At 38.9% G+C, this 16,805-nt stretch overlaps 1 protein-coding gene across 10 annotated transcripts in view; it reads right to left on the bottom strand.

Moving 5' to 3' along the window:
- PHLDB2 (pleckstrin homology like domain family B member 2) overlaps positions 1-11,733 on the bottom strand; it is a 91,892-nt gene extending 80,159 nt beyond the window's left edge. For all 10 annotated transcript variants that reach the window (XM_017887783.1, XM_017887784.1, XM_017887782.1 and 7 more), the window contains exon 1: positions 10,388-11,733. In XM_017887783.1, coding sequence (XP_017743272.1) covers positions 10,388-11,722 — 1,335 coding nt within the window. In that variant the 5' untranslated portion in view covers positions 11,723-11,733. The remainder of the gene's footprint in view (positions 1-10,387) is intronic.
- Positions 11,734-16,805: the final 5,072 nt, after the last annotated feature.

A 16,805-nucleotide genomic window follows, 5' to 3' on the forward strand; every position in this document is an offset into this window, starting at 1 on the left:
TTTTTTATTTTAAACATACACTCTACTCTGTAAGACTACAGTTGCCATAGGTAGTGATTCCTCTGATAGATATGAGCAAAGCTAATCAAAAAACCATCTGGAAAGAATTCACCGTTTTAGATGCCATTAAGAACATTTTGGTCCAGAAGAGGAAGCATTGGTATTTTTATCAACATGAACAAGAGTTTGGAAGAAGTTGATTCCAGTCCTTATGGAAGACTTTGAGGGGTTTAAGACTTAAGTGGAAGAAGTAACTGCAGATGTGGTAGAAACAGCAAGAGAACTATAATTAAACGTAGAACCTGAAGATGTGAATGAATTGGTGAAATCTCGTGATAAAACTTGAACTGATGAGGAATTGCTCTTATGGGTGAGCCAAGAACATGGTTTCTTGAGATCGAATCTACTCCTGGTAAAGGTGCTATTAACATTTTTGAAATGACAACAAAGGATTTAGAATATTACATGAGCTTAATTGATAAAGCAGTGGCAGGGTTTGAGAGGACTGATTCCAATTCTGAAAAAAGTTATACTGTGGGTAAGGCGCAACCAAATAGCACTGCATGTTGCAGATAAATCTTTTGTGAAAGGAAGAGTTGAATCGATGTGGCAAACTTCATTGCTATCTTATTTTAAAAAATAGCCGGCTGGGCGCAGTGGCTCACACCTGTATTCCCAATACTTTGGGAGGCTGAAGTGGGTGGGTCACTTGAGGTTGGGAATTTGAGACCAGCCTGGCCAACATGGTGAAACTGCATCTCTACTAAAAATATAAAAAATTAGCTGGGTGTGGTGGTGAGTGCCTGTAATCCCAGCTACTAGGGAGGCTAAGGCAAGAGAATCACTTGAAGTCAGGAGGCAGAGGTGCAGCAGTGAGCCAACATCGAGCCACTGCACTCCAGCCTAGGTGACAAAGTGAGATTCATTAAAAAAAAAAAAAAAAAAAAAGAAAAGAAAAAAAGAAATTGCCACAGCCACTCCAACCTTCAACAACCACCAGCTTGTTCAGTCAGCAGCCATCAACATCAAGGCAAAACCCTCCACCAGCAAAAAGATTACAACTCACTGATGGCTCAGATAATTGTTAGTATCTTTTTAAGCAATAAAGTATTTTTAAATTAAGGTATGTACATTTTTATACATAATGCTGTTGCATACTTCATAGATTACAGTATAGTGTAAACATAACTTTAATATGCACTGGGAAACCAAAAAATTTGCATCGCTTGCTTTATGATGATGTTTGCCTTATTGCGGTGGTCTGGAACCAAACCCACAATATCTCAGAGGTATGCATAAATATTCCTTTCTCCCAAGACAACTTGTAAATTGAAATCTCTGCCTAAGATGATTTAGGCCTTGGTCTTCGTGATCTGATGGAAAAGATGACCTTTCATAGCTTTAGCTTTGTTATTCTATAATCAGAATGAAAGAATAATCACCATATGAGAAATCTGTTCCTTTTAATTCTACTCAGCATTTTCTTAAAATTTTGTCTTTCCTCAAAATCCAAATTACAATCCCAGAGCTGGGATAGGGTCTTAGCAATTTGGAATAAGAAATATCAGTTTATCCAAACCAAAAATTTTCAACCTGCAGTCATTAGACTTCACCAGAGCAAAGCTTTTGGCTATTTGCAACTTTAGGAAACTAATCTCACTGACTTGGCTTCAGGGAAGATGAATTAGACATACTTTTCCCTGTTTCTCCCACTAAGTATAACTCAGAACCCTGTACGTTATATGGAGGCAAAAACAGAAGAAGACTCTGAAAGGTGGAAAGAAGGCAGACTGGGGACCCAAGGAAACACACAGAAGTCTGTCTCTGGGATTTTTCTTTGCCTCAAGTATCCTAGTCTTAAACCTGATGAACCAGTGACTGCAACAACCTGCCCAATTTCCACAGAACTCTGCTGAGTGAAAAAAGCCAAACCCACAGGTTACATGCTGTATGGTTGTATTTTGAAATGATAAAATTATAGAAATGGAAAAGAAATCAGTGGTTATCAGGGGTTAAGGAGAAGGGAAGCTGGTGCGGCTATAAAAGGCCAACATGAGAGACCCTTGTGGTGTAAGAACTGTTCTGTATCTTCACTGTATCAATGTCAATATCCTAGCTCTGATATTGTCCTGTAGTTTGGCAAGATGTTACCACTGGAGGAAACTGGGTAAAAGATACACAAGATCCCTCTGAATTACGTCTTATGATTGCATGTGAATCTCCAATTATTCAACGTAAAGAGATTATTTTGTTTAAGTGACTTCTAATAAACATCTTCTTAACTGGCACATTGAGATGGCTGACAAAAGAAAAAGTGCTGGATGTGTTACCCTTGTAATGTTTGTTTTGGATTTTTTTTTTGAAAAATCAATCTCCAACTTTAAAAATATTCTCTACAGCAAATATTCCCATAATCTTTTCTCAAGCTGGGGAACAGAAATTCACATTATAAGAACTAGCCAATGCAGCCTGGACGTGGTGGCTCACGCCTGTAATCCTAGCACTTTGGGCGGCCAAGGCGGGCAGATCACCTGAGGTCAGGAGTTCCAGACTAGCCTGGCCAATATGGTGAAACCCCATCTCTACTGAAAATACAAAAATTAGCCAGGCGTGGTGGTGGGCACCTGTAATCCCAGCTACTTGGGAGGTTGAGGCAGTAGAACTGTTTGAACCCAGGAGGCGGAGGTTTCAGTGAGCTGAGATCGCGCCACTGCACTCTAGCCTAGGCGACAGAGGGAGACTCCATCTCAGGAAAAAAAAAAAAAAAAAAAAAGAGTGAATTAGCCAGCACAATCACTAAACCTATTAGCTGATGATAAATTTTTTAAATGGTAGCTCAATAAATGGTCAGCTTTTAAATTTAGATGTACTAGGCCAGGCATGGTAGCTCACACCTGTAATCCCAATACTTTCAGAGGCTGAGGGGAGCAAATAACTTGAGGCCAGGAGTTCGAGAACAGCCTGGCCAACATGGCAAAACCCTGTGTCTACTAAAAATACAAAAATTACTCGGGCATGGTGGCATGCACCTGTAATCCCAACGACTCAGCAGGCTGAGCCGAGATCATGCCACTGCACTCCAGCCTGGACAACACTCTGCTCAAAAAAAGAATAATAAATAAATATAAAGTAATTTGACAACAAATATGGGGACCACTTTTACCGGAAACAATCAATAGTCCTCTTTCACTTCATGTATCTCCAAACACACACACACACACACACACATATATATATACACACATATATATGTATTTTTTTTTTTTTTGAGAGTTTCACTCTTTTGCCCGGGCTGGAGTGCAATGGCTCGATCTCAGCTCACTGAAACCTTCACCTCACGGGTTCAAGCAATTCTCCTGCCTCAGCCTCCGAAGTAGCTGGCATTACAGGCATGTGCCACCATGCGCGGCCAATTTTGTATTTTCTTAGTAGAGATGACGTTTCACCATGTTGGTCAGGGTGGTCTCGAACTCCTGACCGCAGGTGATCCACCTGCCTCGGCCTTCCAAAGTGCTGGGATTACAGGCGTGAGCCACCATGCCCGGCCTCCACTCCTATATATTTGTTGGTCTTGATATATTTTCAGTTTTCATTTAGTTTGTATTTTTTTCTACAAATTTTGTTTATGAGTTTTATTTCTTATTTAGAAACAAGTGTTCATATATTTATGATTTTAAAAGAATGAGACTTCTTCTATAACTGACATAGGGGCATACAGGGCCTCTTTTTAGTCCAAGTTGCTTTTTATATTTCAGCATTTAGCCTGAGGAAGCTGAACTATGTGAAGAGTCAGAACATACATCTCTCAAATTCTAAGAATAATTTTTTAATGCATGGCACCATCAAGAGGCAATAGCTTGTACTGCCACTGTAAGAACAGAGGATTTGCTCTCATGAACAGACTACTGCAAAAATTCAGCTTAAGGCTTTGGCCGAATCTGAAGATTAAATCAACTTATGTACCTGCCAATGGCCATTCTAGCTCAGAGTATAGGAAGAAAGTCATTGTTTCTCAAGATCCTTTCAAAAGTCTTGAGTCACTAAGTTTATTGGGTTGGTAAACAAACCTCTCACCCCGTTTGCAATTTAGCTGGCTTCTTCCAGCTAGTGCAGCCATTTTTTTTTTTAAATAAATTAAAATTATACTCAGGATGTAGCAAACGGAAGGGCTACATCAGGAAGGAGATTCAAGTCAGACTGGAGGACGAAATAGTTTTCAGTACTTAGACTTGCCTTCACATTTCAAAGACATTCTTCTAAAAAAAAAAAAAGATTAATACTAAACAACAACAAGCATGCTCTTAACATTGTCCATTCTGCTATCCAAACAAAAAATACTGTCAAACTTATAATATGGCTCAACATAGCCAAAAAGGTCTGAATGCCCAACTTATTTTGGGGAGTCAGGAGTCACCAGGAAATAGAGGCAGCAAGAAGCAAATAGAGAAGCAAAAAATCTACATGTGGAGTCACTTTCACCTGACAACGCTCACTAGTCTTGGGTTCCTAAACAACTTTTCCTGATTACAACATTAAATAATACCAACCCGTTTATTTTCTGGTCTTTAAAATAGGGTCTGCATCTGACCACCTTTCAGAGATTAGAGAACATATAAATTTATTTTATAAAATACCAAAAGTCCTTAAACAAATATGCTCAATTAGTCTTTTACTTAATTTTAGAAACATTAGATCTATGATCTGCTCAATGGTACACAAGCAAGACTCTCGAGGGACCTGTAGCCTTGGTTTTCGTACGACCTTGGAGAGCGACAATTCTTACAAAGAATGCTAGAAAATTTTCAAAGTAAAGAAAAATAACTCTTTCATCTTTTTATTTTTAATTGAAATTTGGAAAAGAATTTCTCCTTTCTAGAAGTAAAAAAGAATGCATTTATACTGAGATATCTTCATTTTTTGTACAGAGCTTCACTGTTACCTAGAACTAAATGCATATCATCTGGGAACCAGGGATGCAACCTACAGTCACAGATTAAGGAAACCCAGAATGAATGTCAAGAATGGGTATCAAAAACATTCAATTACTCTTTTTAAAAACATGTAAAGAATGCTTCCTATGCTCTAGTCTTACAAAGAATGCTAGAAAATTTTCAAAGTAAAGAAAATAACTCTTTCATCTTTTATTTTAATTGAAATTTGGAAAAGAATTTCTCCTTTCTAGAAGTAAAAAAGAATGCATTTATACTGAGATATCTTCATTTTTTGTACAGAGCTTCACTGTTACCTAGAACTAAATGCATATCATCTGGGAACCAGGGATGCAACCTACAGTCACAGATTAAGGAAACCCAGAATGAATGTCAAGAATGGGTATCAAAAACATTCAATTACTCTTTTTAAAAACATGTAAAGAATGCTTCCTATGCTCTAGTCATCTGGCTAGGAGGTGCATCTATAGTGGTAAGCAAGATAGGTAGGGTCCCAGCCTCTTACTGATTAAAATTATTTAGTTATAAAGTGCTTTCATAGGAGCTATAAGGACAAAACACCTTCAATGGTAGGACTTGCTGACCCAGACATTTCATCTATTCACATAACTACCACAGAAACATTAATATGTGCCTTAAAAGAAAGCCAACCTTATTTTCAAGGAATCCATATGCAATGTAAAAAATTCATATGTATGTAAAAAATCAGAAAACCTTACTCCATGATGCTTCATAAGAGCTGGCATCACATTACAACACGTTTGAGAAATAAGTATCAACGTGGCCCTGCATAATTCTAAATGGCAACAATGCTATTTACCAAGGCACTACAGACGACCATCACCAGCCAGAAAGAAAATATTGGATGGCTACAATGCAATTCGTGGGAATCCACTGGTTCTCCACAAAAGAACACAGGTGCCTTTGGCAACGTAACCAAATGAATACTCTTAAAAGCATCAGGGTTTGCTTTCATTTTTTTTATTTTGCCCTTTTCTTCTTAAAATGACTTTCACTGCCTTGGACCATAAAAAGCTCTAGACAGCCATCACTACCTCTGGACTACTTGGAGGAAGGCAGGTGTCAAATAGGATGAATACAAGAATACCCTACTTTATAATGATTTTTCTAACCTCTAAAACAGTAGTCCCCAAATTTTGGCAACAGGATTGGTCTCATGGAAGACAATTTTTCCAGGGACATGGGGGAGGGATAGTTTGGGGATGATTCAAGCACATTATATTTATTGGGCACTTTATTTCTATTATTATTACAGTGTAATGTGTAATGAAGTAATTATATAACTCATCATAATGTAGAATCAGTGGGAGCCCTGAGCTTGTTTACCTGCAACTAGTTGGCCCCATCTAGGGGCGATGGGAGACAGTGACAGATCATCAGCCATTAGACTCTCATAAGGAGCACACAACCTAGATCCCTCACATGTTCAGTTCACAATAGTGTTCACGCTCTTTTGAAAATCAAATGCCACCACTGATCTAACAGGAGTTGGAGCTCAGGCAGTAACGTGAGTGATGGGGAGTGGCTGGAAATACAAATGAACCTTTGCTGGCTTACCACTCACCTCCTGCTGTGCAGCCCCATTCCTAACAGGCCACAAACCACTACTGGTCTAAGGCCCATGGCCCGGGGGATGGGGACCCCTGCTCTAGAACATCTAACTTGTCAAAGAATCAGCATCCCAGCCCTCTGGCAACACCTTATCCATTAATGTCCCCTACTTGAAACATAGCTCAGATTGAGGAAGTTAAAATGACCCACCAACCAGTCCAAATGGATGTCACAAGGTCTATGAACAGAAATGCACACACTTCATGTGCTTGGGACCTCCTTGAGACCTCACTTGTACTTAGTCATTCTTAGTTCAGAACACTTCAAATCAAGACTTGATAACTGGTTTTAAGATCATAAAAAACGAAAAGGCTGGCAAAAATGACCAAAGCATGAATTGGTAGCTGAGAGCAAAAACAAAAAAGAAAGAAACATTATTTTTTTAAAAAAGGAACAAACTAGGCTGGGCGCGGTGGCTCATGCCTGTAATCCCAGCACTTTAGGAGGCTGAGGCGGGCGGATCTCGAGGTCAGGAGATCGAGACCATCCTGGTTAACACGGTGAAACCCCGTCTCTACTAAAAATACAAAAAAATGAGCCAGGCGTGTGGCAGGCGCCTGTAGTCCCAGCTACTCGGGAGGCTGAGGCAGGAGAATGGCGTTAACCCAGGAGGCGGAGCTTGCAGTGAGCCGAGATCGCGTAGGTTTGTTCACCGTAGGCCTAAAAATTTCTCAAATCAAATGAGTAAGTCGCCTGCCCTTAAGATAATTTTATACAGGTAAACTATTATTTTTAATATTATAGGTAACGTTCAAAGATTGGGTACTTTACAGAAAGGCCCTGAATATATGCCAGTGCCCTCACTCTCTGTAATATGTTCTTAAAAAACTGATTTAAAGGATTTTAACTCTCCTTCATGCTGATATTGTTTGTTAAATTAACCGTAAATTAACCATAGCCACTTAACTCTTACATTCACCAAGTATTCTCTACTTTCCCAGTGAGCTTGCCTACAAAATACAATATCTCGTTAACGAAGAAAAGACAGTTTTAGAACCTTGTGGACAGAACTTTACCAGGTATTCTTAACTCTTAATATTTCAAAGAATTGCATAGAGAAAATTAGACAGTACTAGGCACCCAAATCAGATTTTCAGGACTTTTTAGTCCAGAAATAGAAGACTTCATGAAACCAAATTAAGAGCCCAAGAAACAGAGGAATAAGAATTAATTACATAGAAGTGATTGAATTGATAATAAAAATTGAATTTCTAAACGTGGATATGTGTTTTGGAATATTACTAGTATTATTTTTAATGTTCTATTTTTTCAGGGGGAAAACCCTTTGGCATTCATACTGCTCTATCTCTAATCCTCTATTCAGCTAACTCTGACTTTCCAAACTAAATGAAATATTATTTTAATGGTAAATTGTTCTCACTGATCTCTGAAATGCAGGAAGTAATTTGAGTCACTTTACTTTTTAATGGCAATATCATAATTTGCATAGGCTTGATAAGAATCTGTCATCCCTTTTACCACAATGTAGTCAAACAAATAGACTATGCAACCAAGATCAAGTCTAGAGAGTCAAATTTTAAAATAAGCCTCATTTCAACAGATACAGTAAGTCCACTATTAAAGAAAAAATATGGCCGGGCGCGGTGGCTCAAGCCTGTAATCCCAGCACTTTGGGAGGCCGAGACGGGCGGATCACGAGGTCAGGAGATCGAGACCATCCTGGGTAACATGGTGAAACCCCGTCTCTACTAGAAATACAAAAAACTAGCCGGGCGACCTGGCGGGCGCCTGTAGTCCCAGCTACTCGGGAGGCTGAGGCAGGAGAATGGCGTGAACCCGGGAGGCGGAGCTTGCAGTGAGCTGAGATCCGGCCACTGCACTCCAGCCTGGGCAGCAGAGCGAAACTCCATCTCAAAAAAAAAAAAAAAAAAAAAAAAAAAAAAAAAAATATATATAACTTCATATTTACAGCAATATCCACAAAGCTCTCCCAAGAAGTCAAAACTGTTTATGACTTAACAGGCCCAACCTTACAGGCAGTACAGAAGGTCACTTCCTGGATTGCCAAGAATCATACCAGATTTGGAAAATCTGGAGGAAAGAGAAATTCACCAACACTTAGAGATGCTGAACATGAAAGCTAGCAGAGATGAATTTCTTGAGTTTGGTTGCCTATCCTTGGGATCGAAGAGCAAATAGAAGCATTTAAGGAAGACATCCAGAGTAATGGAAGCCATTAAAAATGCTCTTCCAGATTCCTTGTTAAGTTATCGGATAGAAGTTAATATTCTGGCTTTATAAATAACAGTTTTTTTGCATGGTATAGCATTATATTTGCTGTCCATTACAAGCTTTTTGTATGCTAATTAAAACATCTTCTGAATTTCTGTCAATGAAGCAAGCCCAAACACAACACCATTTTGTGACCAAGAATAGTCTGCAGAGATTATTTATGATAATAAAGATGAATGTCATACTGAGTACTGCATAACTGACCCACCCAAAGACTATCTAAATTCTCTAAGGTTATGCACATTTGTTTTCATTCACTATTGTCAGTTAGGATATTTGAAAACTCTGTAAGAACAGACATCAACTTATCAAAAACTATGAGTGATGCAAATGATTACTGCTCTAAAATGTCAAACATACTTCCTACTGGATGGATGCAAATGGTTTCCGTCCATTATAAGCCAAAGGTTATAACAGGTGTGTCCAATCTTGGTCCACACTGGAGAAGAAGAACTGTCTTGGGCCACACATAAAATACACTAACAATAACTGATGAACTTAAAAAAAAAAAAAAAAAAAAAGGCAAAAAAATCTCATCATGTTTTAAGAAAGTTTGAGTTTGTATGGGATGACATTCAAAGCCATTGTGGGCCATGTGCGGCCCACAGGCCACAGGTTGGACAAGGCTGGGTTACAATTTTATTGTCCTATAGGGTATTAACCAGTTTTGTGATTCAAAAATCATATTCTAGAATATTTTAGCAACTAAAATACTTCTGATAATCATGTAGTGTTGTTGTAAATCAGCTTCACTATCCTGCAGCTTCTCTCATTAAGGAAATCACGAATCAAAAATGAATCAAAGTAATCTCTGACAGGTATTCATTCTAAAAGAGAAAAACCTGTGCTTAAAAGAGAATGGAAAAAAGCAGTTGTCTGTTCTCATTCATTGGTGAGACTCTCAAGGGATGTTTCCCCCTGTCTTCTTATTTTCAGTAAGTATAAATTCATTTTAGATGGAAAAAGACAACTCAATAGATCTTATATGTGTAGTTTGGAGTCACTGTACGTGCTAAGAATCAGAGCTAAAGATAGTAAGGTTGTGTATGAACAGTGTGGAGAAAAGCTGAACACCACTGAGGCAACTCCAACTTTCTAGACAAGTTGCTATAAAGACAAATTCACTACCTAATTCTTGGTGAGTCATGATTTCACTGACTACTTCTCTCATAACCATACACATGCAAATTTAATGATATAAATAATACAAGTCAGCATTTCCCATAGTCTTAAAGAGAAGTTTGTAAGACTCAGAAATTTCATAAAATTCGCAACTCCTCTGTTATGTTTTTAAAGAATTTATACTTGTGAGAAGTCCGCAGAGCAACTAAATTAACATTAATTCCTGGAGGCCTTCAAGATAGCCAAACATGCCTATTAATAGTGATATGGGAAGAAGAAGCATATAGCAGGAGAGAAGAGAAAGATAGCAGCTGTGGCTGCTGAACATGAATATCCTATATTCCCACATATCCTGGAGTCCATCTCCAAGGCTGCCCTGTAGATGCTGGTTAATGAAACAGTGAGGTCAATCACTGTTAGATGAAGATTACCAATCGCTCCATCTCCTGTTCCCTGAGTCTTTCCTCCCTCTGCCGCCGGTGATAATCCATCAGGTCATCACGTCCTGAAATAGAGCTAATGCTGCTTTTCCGTTCCCGAAGGACAGGTTGGGGGGTTCCTGAGGTCTGCCTGAGGCTTTCCAAATCAGCCTCATCAAATTCCACAGATCCACAAGAGAAGTTCCTCCTGGTCGCAAACACTCTGTCTGACTCTCCAGCAAGAAGTGAGTGACTCGGGTTTGTCCCCACGTATGAAGCCCGATCAAAGTCATCAGAGGTGCAGGAGGAGGTGGAGGCCAGAAGCATCTTCCGAGCTACTCGAGGACTGGCAGGGATACTGAGGGTAGAACTTACATAAGGACTGCCTTCAGAAGCAGAGGTTTTATAGGGTAAAGCCCCTGAGCTCAAAGAAGAAAAATTAAGGTAATTGTCATTGTCTATTATGCTATGAGGTAGATCCTTTTCCCCAAGTTTTGTTCTTTTGGAATTGCCCAGAGAGTTTCTTGGAGGCAAGCTGAGAGGTGTCAGCTGGTTCTCTGTGGCTTTGTACAACCTGGGAAGTGATCGGCTGTAGGCTCCCATGTGACTCAGGCTGCTGCTGGAGTACTTCCTAGTTCTCAAATTGATGTTTTCAGATGCAAGCTCCTTGTGTCTAGTTAACTTGGGTTGAAGCGTCAGGCTGTCCTGAATGCTCATTTTCCTGGCTTGCTTTGGGCTTGAAGGCATGCTTGCAGCTCCCGATCTGCTGATAGGAGGGGGGCCAGCATCACTCAGGGAACTTCCATTCCACATGGCCAGGAGCGAGCCAGATGCCTTCCGACCTTCCAGCCCTCCGAGAAAGTAGACATTGTCATGCGATTTATTCCTTGAGCTATACTTGGAATAGGGAGGCTTCTCTGAGAGCCTCAAGGCCCTTTCACTGTCCCGGCCAGTATAATGATCAAAGTCTGCTCTTCCAAGTGGATATCCACTAAGGGAGGATGTAGTGCTCAGTAAAGGAGTTGGAGGTTTCATAGCAATATTTTTGTCAGTTCCATCATAAGAGAACTGCTTGCTTCCCTGGATTTTGGCTAAGGAGGGGCTGCTTTTGACACTGGTTCCCAAAGGAGAAGGGCTTCTCTTTGCAGGCACAGGTTGTGAGAGGGTTAAATAGGAGCCAGAATAGTCTCCATTGGCTTTAAATCTCAGACTGGAAGAGTATTTCTTTGGGCTGAGGCTCTCCATCATGTTTTGGAAATCGTTCTCAACAGAATGCACCACAGAGTCTTCCTCTAAGCTACCATTTTCTAAATCTAGCTCCTTTTGTATGTAGCTATGCTCTTCCATAATCTTACTGGAATCTGTAAAGAAATAAAAGAGAAAATTTTGCGTTAAAAAAGATTTTAAGAGAACAATCCCTTGTTAGGCCTACATCTGAACAAATAATCTTGCAGTCTGACCTAATGCAAATAAACACAAACTCAGTTTTACTAATAAACCTGTTAAAACCATACAGCAAATTAAAGGAGAATAAAGATCACTGATATGAGATATCTTATGTACAAAAGAAAAATAACTTAAAAGGACAGCAATGACATTTGAGTGAAACAAATCCCTAACCAAGTAAAGGCGCAGGATTAGGCTGGGACATAAAAAAGACAATTTCTCCTTAATGTTCTGGCCCTTCAAGGAACACCTGCTTCCCTAGTGACCAGCTAATGCCCAAAGGCATAATGTAATGGACTTTACTATAGATGTCTCTGCTAGAATCATTAACTGCTCAGAAATAAAGTCCTGAGGGAACAAAATTCACATTTGGGCAGAAAAAGAAAAGTTTACGTTAGACACTGATCAATAACGTGAGAGTTAGAAGATGGTTCTTTAAACGAGGGCTCTGGGAGTTACCTTCTCAACAAAAAGACTTAAAGCTCCTTTAGTCATCAGAGGCAGGTAATAACAAAGAAAAGGGTATTCCACCAATTACTGACCCATGATAAAAACCTGAAACTGTCATATCCTTCAAATTTTCTACTACCCCAAATGCACTATGCTCATCCTATCAGGACCTACTCACTCTTCCAGGGAATAGATCAGGATTCTGTGCTCCATGATTAAAATTTTTAAGAAAATATGTTTTGATCCCTGGTTTGAACAATGTTAACTTAAAAAACTAAAGTTTTAGCCTATGAAAATGTCTTTTAATTACAAACTATTACTGCAAATGGGAAGGATTATAATTCTACCTGTTAAATTTTTTTTCTTAGATTATCAGTAAACTGAAAATACAATTTAAACACTGTCATTGAACTCATGAACCACTAAAACTGTCCTCCAACCCTTAGGCACATCAGGCACTAATTATGATATCTCTGGTCTATATATAAACAGTATCACATATGGTTAGTAATGGTTTCATAATGTGGTTGTCTATGTAACTAGGCCACAGGTTTAAGGAAGAGGTTATGTCTAGTATTTTTATCTTCCACCCCTCTAGCTCTCGTTGCCCCAGAGGTGAGAAATTCAATGAATATAAGCTTTCCATTTTAATCAAAGCTTTCCTCACTCCCTCTCAGCCAAGGACCTTCACCCTGTTGCTCAGCTTCACACAGTTTCTGAGCAAATTCAGATAGCCTAGTAAAGAGCTCCTTCTTTATCCACAAGGCCACGAAACAGTCTGGCTGCATAAATCCTGCTGATGGGCCAGGTACCCAACTTCCCATAAAGGTGCAGCCTCCCCCAACAAACTCTGCCTTGGGTTCCTTATCCTCTAACCCAAATCCCTGCCCAGATAGATACAAACATAATTTGTCTTTTTAAATGTACCTAAAAAAAAAAATGAAGTTTCTTCATTATATTTGGCTCCCAGCTGGGATCTAGTCCTGCCATCTAGCTCTTGGTAAGGCTTTCATTTCCTCTGGGACAGTGCCCTTTCTGCCTCCAAGACAAATACTCTTCTCAGCATGTGTCTGCTGCTATCAATTCTGGTTTTAAAAGCAACACCAGCCTAGTTTGAGACCTATCTTACCATGCCCGCTTAGAGGACTAAAACTGAGACTCCTCTATTCCGAAGTAACATCACTTCTCATTGGCTTGCCATATTGAAATTTCAGCAAGCCTTGGCCAATTCTCTCACGTTAAATATTTTGGAATTGAAAAAACAAGGAAACAGATGGATCCTGAGGACATTACAGTGTTATTTATTAGAATGGGAAAATACCATAAATGCCAAATAATAGGGAAAAAATCAAATAAGCTATAATATATAATACATCATGAGAGCATATTATACAATCATACAATCATTTAAAATCATATTTTGAAGTACATTTTATAGCACAAAAAGTACATTCATAAAATGTTAAGTTAGTTTTAAAAAACATATCAGCTTTTTTGCACAGACACACACCCATATACATGGATTATACACATACAGGTATATTTCTGTATGTAATACAATGAGTGCCGTTTTCTTATACAGTTGACTCTTGAACAACACAGGCTTGAACTACATGGGTACACTTACATGCAACATTTTTTTCGATAAATATACTGGAAAATTTTTTGGAGATCTGCAATAATTTGAAAAAACTCAAACTGCGTAGGCTAGAAATATTGAAAAAACAAAAAAGAAAAGTGAGGTATGTGATGAGCATAAAATATTTGTGGCTACTAGTCTATTTCATCATTTACAACCATAAAACATACACAAATGTCTTATGAAAAGTAACACAGACTACACATAATGCCATTCTCAGTAGAGAGAAATGTAAACAAACATAAAAATATGATATTATATCATGGTTGCATAAAACTAACTGTAGTACATACCATACTACAGTAATTGGACACCCCCTGTTGCTACTGCAGTGAACTCAAGTGTTGCAGGTATTCACTGAAAATGCCACGTGATGCTAATCACCTGTGCATGTGCAGTTCATCTCTCCAGTAAATTTAATATTGCAGTAATAAGTTATATCTCATGGTTCTCAAGTTTTTAAAACACATTTAATTTAATACTATAAACCCTGAATAACACCATGGGACACATACAAAATGCCACTAGTGATGCTGGAAGTGCACCCAGGAAGCAGAGACAAGTCACGACATTACAAGAAAAAGTTGAATTGTCTGATATGTACCAGAGATTGAGGCCTGCAGCTACAGTTGCCTGCCATTTCAAAATAAATGAATCCAGCATAAGGACCACTATTAAAATAAAGAAAAGGAAAATTGTGAAGTTGTCACTGCAAGCTATGCCAGAAGGTATGAAAATTTTATACTTTTTGTGAAATAACTTTGAGTCTCAGTGAAAGTGCACCTTTTAAGTGGGCACAAGATTTCTTTAAAAAAAGGCATACCTACAGACTCTAATAATATTCAAGAAAAGGCAAAATCATTACATGACAACTTAAAGCAAAAGGAGGTAAGGAATCTAAAGCTGGAGAATTTAATGCCAGCAAAGGATGGTTTGATATTTTAGAAACAGGTTTGGCCGAAAAAATATCAAGATAACAGCAAAAGCAGCTTCTGCCAACCAAGAGGCAGCAGATAAGTTCTTGGACACCATATAAATTCCCTGAGGAGAAAGGATATCTGGCTGAACAGGGTGGTTTCATTGTTTTTATTTATTTGTATATTTTTTAATCAACTCCTAAGCACTTAGATGAACAGGTTTTTAATGAAGACAACATTTGCCCAATCCTGAAAAAAAAAAAAAAAAAATGCCACAAAGGACATTTACTAGTAAGGAAGAGAAGCGAGCACCAGGATTTAAGGCAGCAAGGACAGACTTACTCTACCATTTTGTGCATACGCAGTCATAGTTATGACCAGAACTGTCCTCTATAAAGCTGCTAACCCTGAGCCTTCAAAGGAAAATATAAATACTAGTCTTTTAGCTGTACCACAAGAAGGCTTGGACAATGAGAACTCTTTTCCTGGATTGGTTCCACTGATGCTTTGTCCCTGGAGTCAGGAAGTACTTTGCCAGTAAGGGACTGCTTTTAAAGTTCTTTTGACATTAGACAATGCCTGTGGCCACTCAGAACTCCATTAGTTCAACACCAAAGGCATGAAAGTGCTCTACTTGCCCCCAAACACATCTCTAATTCTGCCTTTAGATCAGGGGGTCCTAAGGACCTTTCAGGCTCATTACGGTACCCTATGGAAAGCACTGTCAATACTATGGTAGAGAACCCCGATTAGAGAGAAAAGCATAAAAGCCTGGAAGTATTACCCTGTTGACAATACCATCATTGTTACAGAAAAGGCCATGACAGCCATGGAGCCCAAAATAATACATATCTGCTGGAGAAAACTGTGTCCAGATGTTGCATATGGCTTCACAAAATTTACAACAGAGCCAGCCAAGAAAATCACCAAAAAGACTGTGGATATGGCCAAAAAAAAAAAAAAGGCAGTGGGTGAAGGGTTTCAAGATATGGGTCTTGAAGAAATTCAAGTGCTAATACACCATACAAGAGGAATTAACAGAGGACTACTTAATAGAGAAAAGTGCTTCTAAACCACTGTCAGATGATGAAGAAGATGTAGAAGAAGCAGTACCAGAAAACAAACTGACATCACACAATCTGGCAGAAGGGTTCCGATTATTCAAGACTGCTTTTGCCTTCTTTTACAACATGGACCCTTCTATGATACAGGCACTGAACTACAGCAAATGGATGAAGAAGGATTGGTCCCATAAAAAAATTTTAGAGAAATAAAAAAAGTAAAGTTTACTTTTTGTAAAGTTACACTTTACAAAAGGGCATAAAGTCACACTGAGTGTGCCCGCCTCTCCTGCCTTCCCTTCTACCTCCTCCACTTCTGCCTCTACCACCCTGGAGACATCAAGACCAGCTCTTCCTCTTCCTCCTCTTCAGTCTACTCAACACGAAGATGAAGAGGATGAAGACCTTCATGATGATCCACTTCCACTTAATAAATAGTAAATATAAGACTATACTTTCAGGGATCATTTCTATAGTTCATTACTAGAGAAGTTTCTCTGAACGTGTAGAGTACCAACTTCTACGCAAATAAACTAGAAAATCAAGAAGAAATGGATAAATTCCTGGACACATACACTCTCCCAAGACTAAACCAAGAAGTCGAACCCTGAATAGACCAATAACCAGTTCTGAAATTGAGGCAGCAATTAGTAGCCTACCAATCAAAAAAAGTCCAGGACCACAGCTGAATGCTACCAGAGGTACAAAGAGGAGCTGGTACCATTCCTTCTGAAACTATTCCAAACAACAGAAGAAGAGGAAATGCTCCCTAACTCATTCGATGAGGCCAGCATCACCCTGATACCAAAACCTGGCAGAGACACAACAAAAAAGGAAAATTTCAGGCCAATATCCCTAATGAACATCAATGTGAAAATCTTCAATAAAATACTGGCAAACCGAATCCAGCAGCACAT

This window comes from Rhinopithecus bieti, unplaced genomic scaffold, assembly GCF_001698545.2.
Source record: "Rhinopithecus bieti isolate Rb0 unplaced genomic scaffold, ASM169854v2 scaffold_17936, whole genome shotgun sequence".
Taxonomy (NCBI): Eukaryota; Metazoa; Chordata; class Mammalia; order Primates; family Cercopithecidae; genus Rhinopithecus; species Rhinopithecus bieti.